The sequence below is a fragment of the Cydia amplana genome, chromosome 8 (assembly GCF_948474715.1).
Source record: "Cydia amplana chromosome 8, ilCydAmpl1.1, whole genome shotgun sequence".
Lineage (NCBI taxonomy): Eukaryota > Metazoa > Arthropoda > Insecta > Lepidoptera > Tortricidae > Cydia > Cydia amplana.
In genome coordinates this window covers 5,870,029-5,878,880 of record NC_086076.1, presented here as the reverse complement: position 1 = coordinate 5,878,880, position 8,852 = coordinate 5,870,029, and the positions used below count along the sequence as shown (strand labels likewise).

The 8,852-nt window shown below is 38.6% G+C and overlaps 1 protein-coding gene across 1 annotated transcript in view; it reads left to right on the top strand.

Moving 5' to 3' along the window:
* Positions 1-287, top strand: part of LOC134650424 (BRISC and BRCA1-A complex member 2-like) — a 1,443-nt gene extending 1,156 nt beyond the window's left edge. Inside the window, exon 4 of the mRNA XM_063505379.1 lies at positions 204-287. Within this exon, the coding sequence (XP_063361449.1) occupies positions 204-287 (84 nt within the window). The remainder of the gene's footprint in view (positions 1-203) is intronic.
* Positions 288-8,852: the final 8,565 nt, after the last annotated feature.

Here is an 8,852-nt window from a genome sequence, read left to right as displayed (position 1 = left end):
AGCTTTGCTCAAAGAGCATATAATCACTACGTTCTCTTTCGACAGCAGCTCGACTGTACCACAGATAAGAAAAATACGAACATTGTGACGTTTGTTTGACGTGAGTGAGTTGCCAGTAGTAAACTTTAATTACCCCTAAAATTATGGGCGAACTTCGAATATCTAAATTTATTTCTGCATCTCAATTGGTTTTAAAGTTACAGACGGGCGTACCGGACCGCGACTGGGTCCGCCGTACGTCAATGAAGGATGCAGCTATAGATGAGAGCGAGAAAGAGATATTTTGACCGAACCATAGCCGCGGTCCGGTATACCCGTATGAACCGGCTTTTACGCAGCTTCAAAAATAATAATAATGTATGGGGCCCAATACATTCCACGACTTCTCTCTTTCCGAACAGACTTTAGGTTCATAAAGTTAGACCAAGAAAAGTCTGCAACGATTTTGATAGCATACGCAGTGAAAGTGATATTTTTACGTTATAATTTCATAGAAGTTTTAAATTAACCTTGCACTGCGTGCGCTATCAAAATCGTTGCAGTTTTTTCTTGGTCTAATTCTAGCTGTCCAATATCCAAATATACACACCTAATGTCTTCGATCAACACGGGCTTCCGACACGTCGGAAGGGATAGGCCCAAGCGATATCTTGACCATAGAATTAATATGACTAGAACAACTGTCAATCTTCAAAAGTGCGACCAAAAATGAAATGCAAGTGTGTGCGTAAATTGTCTATGTGAGATCAAAAATAGTGATGTCATGTTACAACATATTAATAATCTGTCGATGTTTGATTGCTTTATCGACTACTTTTTCAAATGTGTTATTTGAAACGTTAAAATTCTACGACATTATGACGTATAAATAACACTTGCACTGCGTGTGCTATCAAAATCGTTGCAGACTTATCTTAATGTAACTCTTACTGTGTTGGAAAGTGAAGTTTAAATTTACCGCTAAACATGAGCACCTTCAAAAAGGTATAACAATCGTTATTATTTGAAGTCGGTTATAAAAGCTAATATCTTAATGATGTCTTGTGAAGAAATAATTACATAGCTATTAATATACCGACAAGTTATCGATACTGTCATATGAACATTTTGTCAAGCCCTAGCGTAAAGTAACAGGTTATGTTTTTACACAAAATATTTTAAATTATAGACTAATATGATAAAATATTAGCATACAAAGGAAGAAAAACTTATAATGAACTTTATAAACCGGCTTCTTACACCTTTTACGCTGTTAATTTGACAAAATATCGTTATGAAAATTTCGCTCGGAATATCATTAATCCTCTGAAATGAGTATTTATTTGCTTGGATTATTTGGCACTGTAACACTGAAATCCGGCACACTACAAGACACCATCTTCACTGAATTACTTTATTTAATACTTTTCGTCCTAATCCGTGTATATTTGTCAATTAGAAAATTACCGTGATACGCTCTTGGCCGTCCGCGGCCGTCGTCAAAGTCAAAAGTGGTTACGTTTTCTCATTGGTAGTCTGACTTTTTCGCACTCATGGGATGTTCATATACGTGATGGCTTCCCTTTCGCACACTTAAGCTGTCTGTCAAGCGCGAGCGGGAATTGTATGTCTGTGATCTTGACATTCAAATCATTCTGCCATTTTTCGCGGGGGGGAACGTGCACACAGTCGCACTTCTCACACACTTACATACAAAATCCAATCTGTAATGACGACACAAATACATAGAAAATGACACCCTACACAGACAAATCTTGCACACCTCGATCTGTTTTGTGTACGGACTAATCACAAGTGTCACAACACGCACACTAACACATTTTCGTCAAAGAATTTTATTGTTTTCCATTTGTTTTCTGAGAGATGAGAAGTCGGATTTGTCGCTCGATCGATCCGCAATTTGTACTGGGCGAGCAAAATCGATAAATCCAGCAATTTACATGAAACTATAGCTGGTCAACCATATCTTGTCAGTAAAAAAAGGCGTGAAATTCAAATTTTCTATGGGACGATATCCCTTCGCGCCTACATTTTACAAATTTGCCGCCTTTTTCTACTGTCAAGATCTGGTTGACCAAGTATAAAATATAATAATTGTGTTTTTTTTTTATTTTTTTTTAAATGTAATTAAACGTATGACATATAAAAAAAATTCATGTGAAATGTAACACCTTCTTTTTGTAAATTTGATGACCCCGACCTCTTATTTACAACAAAAAACCGAGCAATTAGGGATTTTTTAGGGTTCCGTACCCAAAGGGTAAAAACGGGACCCTATTACTAAGACTCCGCTGTCCGTCCGTCCGTCCGTCCGTCCGTCCGTCCACCAGGCTGTATCTCACGAACCGTGATAGCTAGACAGTTGAAATTTTCACAGATGATGTATTACTGTTGCCGCTATAACAACAAATACTAAAAACATAATAAAATAAAGATTTAAGTGGGGCTCCCATACAACAAACGTGATTTTTGACCGAAGTTAAGCAACGTCGGGCGGGGTCAGTACTCGGATGGGTGACCGTTATTTTGCTTGTTTTGCTCTATTTTTTGTTGATGGTGCGGAACCCTCCGTGCGCGAGTCCGACTCGCACTTGGCCGGTTTTTTTCTGCTGCTGTGTTCACTCGCGCGTCTGGACTCGGTCTAGTTTAAAATCCGAGCGCAACTAGTTTTATTACCCGCGCTAGACCAGTTGATCTTGTACCTAGGCAGAGGGGAAATAGTGCGAATGCCGTCTCCCTTCCGTGTTGCTTTAAGCCTAATGTACTTACAGCCTGAATACATCTGTGTCATCTGACAGACGCGCGGCTTCTCGGGATAGAGTCCGCTGATAGACATAAGGATGCACGGACAACGACGTAGGTACCTATATATGCTTTTGCTTAGGTAATTCTAATTACGGGTTCGGGCAAGGAACCTTAAAAACTACCTAACTATAATATAAAGATTCTTATGTACCTATAGATCACTTGCGGCATTTTGATTCAGAATAAACTTATTATGGAAATTGATTCGAAATTGATAGAAGCAAAAAGAGGCAAGTTCTTGCAGAATTACTACTACAGTGTACAGCGCATTTAGATGACTTCGTTATACGGCCAGGCTATCGATTGCGGCCTCAACTCAACTGACTAGAAATAAGCCATTTTCCTCCAAGCTAGGTAAAAACTATTAGCTTTGTCGTCGAGGTTTCTTTGAAGAAGAATTGCGGTGCAGCGCAATTTCCATATATAAACATTATCATGTCGTTGAGTATAGTGTTTGTTTAGGATTTTTGCTTAGGTACGTAACTACCATTATTTTGTGTATAAAATGTACGTAGGTAGGTTAGTTTATTTAATTACCATAAAAATAGCAATAGGTACCTACAAGTCATTTACTTAGGCGTAATAATGTTATATTATATTAATTTCAATTATATATATGACAGGGATTCCCAAATACTCTGTTTTCATTTTACTGCATGGTATCGCTCTACTTTGTATATCTAATTTAGGTTAGAAGGATATATACCTACATGGCAGAAGCTTTCGTAAAACCAGTAGGTACTTACGTAATTTTTGGGATTTGGTTGCTAAAGGCCGACCCTTTTAGGATGCAACCGAAATGCTAGACGCTATACGAACGTGACCTTTCGTAATAGCAAGCGAAAGTTTATAATCATGAATCGATGAAGTTCTATAATAGTAGAGGCCTCACGATTGCTTGGCAACCGTGTTATGATCTAAAAAGCGCTACGATTTTTCAAAAACTCCTGAGTGCGAACGCACTGCACCTTAAGTATAAATGCTCATACCCATGCTACACCCTTATAAAATGCTAGATAGTACCTATTCTTCCGTAAATGTTTCTACACAGTACACAGTTAACATTTAACTAACAAAGTGTCCATATAAAGTAATTTATTTCCGTTCGCAATAAAATAAAATAGAACGAGTAACAGCTAGTTCGCTGCAAATCCGTGATGTAAACGTTTTATAGTAGTTTTAGGGTACGAACGGGAATATTAAATGAAAATGTGATGTTGTATTGCTCGTAACATTCTTAAAGGCGTTGGCGTGAGTTATAAACACTGATTTCGACTATACTATCGTATACATATTAGGTACGTATCCAAGAAACCAATTCTGATTTAACATTATGTTATGTTTTGACGCGAAACTATAAAAGGGTTGTTGAAAACCGTATTAGTTTTGAAAGACCTATCCAACGATCACTTTGTCAGGGTTGGAGCGACAAAAAGAACATGCCGATTTACGTTAATATATATACACCCTAAAATATATTTTTGTCTAAAGGGTACCACTTGGCCCCCTTGGTTTTACCACTTGGTCAGAATGATTGATTTATATATTCATGCCCAATTGCAGCTGTCTAGCACAGTAGGTATGTGCTCTTATTCTTCAGCCTAGTAATAAATAACTTACCCAACCACAAACATGTAGATCCGAAGTCAAGACCCGTAAGTGCGCGCTCTAATATCATTGTTTTGAGCCCAGAATAAATACGCTTTCGTTATCCAAGAGACGGGATAAAAGAAAAAGCACATTTGTCCGGGTAAAATATAACAGTCCTCATAGACAAGCATGGGTTAATGCGACGTGATTTGGGACAAGAACCCTGACGGAGCGTCGTCGCTCAAACGCGGCCGCCCGTGACACATGGCGGGGCTATAACATTATTATGACGAGAACCTACATTTCGCCACAGATTAAAATGAAGAAGGTAGACACGACACTACACACTGCATTCGACAATATAGGCAATGTTATACTTAAATACACAATTCTCCATAATACCTAGATACCTACTACATCAAATCCAGAACTCTAAAACATGCATTCTTTGACCTCCATCTGAACTTATAGTAAACTGTCAAATTTCGTTACTCTCATTATCATGCACCTTTTTTCGGAGCTAGCTCATCTAGTAGGTATACCAGGCCAACATTGAAAAATAAGACAAGACTGCAGTATACGAGTAGGTATCTAATTACGTATGTTTACACGGTCCCTTTCAATCATTATTCTGCAGCCAAATCACTTATGTAAAATATATGGTCGACCACGCCACGATCCGCCTTTATTCTAGCGTGCATTCAGTACCTACACAATATAATCACGAATCACGATCCAAGAAGAATAGGAGTACTTACGTCACGCTCTCACACACATTTATGCCCCTCATAAAATTTACGAGCTTTGGTGTGTTTTAAACATAAATCTAATCTTTAGCACGATCTCAATACTTATGTCAGTTAACGTGTTGTGCGTGAGTGCATCACCACCCTGGTCCGCCCCTGCAAGGGGTCAAAATGGTAGAAGTCCATTCTCACCGGCTACGAATGAAGCTAAGGTTTTAGCGCTCCGAACATTATGGCGGCTGATTCTGGTTCAATATTGTTTATAGCTTTGATCTTGTTACGATACGACTTCGCGCGCTCACGCGCACCAATAAGTGAGAAATGACACGACTTTGATTTCATTTTACGCACACCAATCAACATGACGAGTGTTCGCAAAGATTGTGCCAAAACAAGATATGAACTTTAACGGCGTTATTCATAAACGTCTGCTAAGTTAATAAGCCGATGATCGTCGATGGTCCCTCTCTATGCCATAACGATGGATAGGGACAAACGACGATCATCAACTAATTAAATAGCAGCCGTTTGTGAATAACACCATAAGACATTATTCTTCTTCTTCCTCGCGTTGTCCCGGCATTTTGCCACGGCTCATGGGAGCCTGGGGTCCGCTTGGCAACTAATCCCAGTAATTGGCGTGGGCACTAGTTTTACGAAAGCGACTGCCATCTGACCTTTCAACCCAGAGGGTAAACTAGGCCCGTATTGGGATTCGTCCGGTTTCCTCACGATGTTTTCCTTCACCGAAAAGCGACTGGTAAATATCAAATGGTATTTCGTACATAAGACATTATTATCCAATATAATTATGCCAGTATCGGCCTTCTGAAAACCGAAGCCATCTGCTACGGCGTCTACGATGTAGGTAGTGCTACGACCGTAGCTTATCTGAGCTTATGTGTGTAAAATAATATTAATTGGAGTTTTCAATTAACATTGCGGTTTTACAGTGGCATATCTATAATCATAGGTAATCCACGATTTCGCCCTTTTTGCCATCGAAATAGCAGTTATCTATCATGCCGTATATCTCTTGATAAATAGTTTTATGGCGTTTTATATGTCTTTGCAATGTTACGACTTTGTGAGGTGAGTGCGTACATTTAGTCTCACTTATCACGACAATGTGTCGACTTTATATAACTTTGTGTAAGAATGTTGTTTATTATACCTTTGTATTTAGTTTGTAGTTGGTTTATAGTTACCAATGGCAGTAAACAACCTTAACCTTAAAAATACATAGTGGGTTTAAAGAAAGAAGAACCTTATGATCTCTTAGTGGTCGATAATTAATATATGTAATTATTTTATTCGATATACATTTACGTTTTTTCTTGAGCGCGAAAATGAAAGCTATAACCCTAATTAAATTAATAATACCTACATACATTGATACATCTTGACTTGAACACGTGTTCTTCCCAATGGTTGTACCTGATTAGCACTTATAACACACACACCTGCTTACTTACATACTTAGTTGTTATTGAATAGCAAGTTATAACTAATACCTACTCGTAAACCCGTGTACGATACACTTTGATGATTTAACTTGTTAATAAAGTTGCTCGTCGCAAGGCTATACTCGTAAATCCTGAGGGCCTACCGCGAACCACGTTCGACGTGTTGCCTCTCTGGCGCACTTGTGAATTCGTACTTAAGTGTGACAGGGAGGTAACAAATCGAACGTGGTTCGCGGTAGGCCCTCTGCTGTTCACCGCGGTCGAGATTTTGTTTCTCTCCGCCGCTCATTTTATTTTTTTCAGCCGCTCTCAATGTAAATTGCATTGGTCTCGCGAGGGAAGCAGCTTCAGTCGCGTCGCAGTCCGTTCACGTGATAAAGCGCCCCCAGCTGCTATTGCCATTTAGTACCGACAGCAGGCGAGCAGGCAGCTCATGTGAACCAGTATATGTATGTATGTATGTATATACTTTATTGCACATAGAAATAAAAACACGAGAAACATAGTTACAGAGTAAATTAAATACAACAAAGGCGAACTTATCCCTGTATGGGAGTATAAATTCAACTTCTGACTAGGTGGAGTTGTTACGAATCTTGGGAGTGTTCTTTATACTGGATGGCTTGTCTCGAAAGGTCGTCTGCTCGGTAAGCGCTGGAAAACATTGTTTCGCCCGACAAAATGGCGCATTTCGTTACACCTCATCACCTGCGCGTTCTCAGGTCGCCCTCAAATTTTATTCGTCGTTCGGAGTTTATTAGGTCCCTACATAAGAACTTTCCAAAATTGTAGGCTGTTCCCGCGTTAATGGTGTGCAAGTATTCATACTTCCATTTCCGCTGTCCGCATAATGTCGTATGAAGGTTAATTTATAGCGCATTCCATCATGCAATATTTTGCGTGGTTTTTCGTGTTTAGGACGCCGAACGATGCGTAAAAGGTTTAGTTTCAATTTATGGACATGGAATTGTCGGCTGCGTTAACATGTAGGTACGCCTATTATCTGGCACTGGAAATAATAAATAAATTCGGTGTCATGAAACCCATACAAATCAACTGTGTAGAATTATTAAGACTCAAAACTTACAATAGCCCCTCGAGACGATGAGTGAGTAAATACATAACAATATGAAAGTAACTAACTTAGTCGTAAATGGAATTGAAGCGAATATGTATCTATCGTACCTACTTATGTTGACAATGGATAACGGAAGCCAAAACTGTATGAAGTAAATTTAATTAAGACAACCAAGAACAAAATTTAAACACCATGGAATCAATCTTAATCACACAGATATTTGAGTCATTTGGTGGGAGAAGGACTTTAGGTCGTTTCGCGTTTAGGAACGCTATGATTAATGATGGTACCTTACAACGAGGCATCAACCGCCACGTTATTATAATATTAGGTACTAGTAGTAGAAAATAAGTGTTAATTTTAGAGTTTTTTGAAGTTTTCTCACTTATGATTAAGTCTGTTGTCTGTCTGTTTACAAAAATCTGTAAATACTTATTTCTGTTCGTAACGTAACGTTTTAGAAGTAGCTAAGATCTTTTACATTTTAAATTTTCGTAGGTATTTCGTTCGTACGATCTACGATAAGTGTTTTGTTAAAAAAACAAGCAACAACGGTTGCACTCCGGGAGTTCCGATAGAAGTGAAAACTCACCTCACTATGTTACCGACGGCCAGTAACACGATACATACGTTTAGCGGAGGTATTCTATTTATTTATTATATATTATTATCATTCTCCAATAAGATCACACTTTTTCATTGACATGTGTATTTAGATACTGCCATGACAACGTCAAATTATTTGAACATAGGTAAAGAGTCTTGAAAAGGAGTCCGCAACATAAATGTCAAATAATATTGAGTTTTTCTTTATTGATTTAAATGCCATTTAAATTATGAGTGGCCACCTTACGCTTACGGTCACGTGATCGCCTTACGCCCCTTACGGTCACGAGATCGCCTTACGCTGTCTCGAGTTTATCATTTTTTCCCCACCTCAAAAAGTGCCCAGCGCCGCTAAAGAAGTTTTCACTTCAAAAAATCATAAGATAACTCCTTATAGAAATGTCTGTTGTTTTGATATCTTGCTAGAAATCGTTATCTGGTGTTTTTTTAATTTTTAAATAAGAAAATGCCATCTTTCTGTCTCCACTAAATCAACACTATGAACAGTCTCGGTTAGCAGTGACACGTATTTTTTTACGACAACGTGATGTCGGGTTGTGG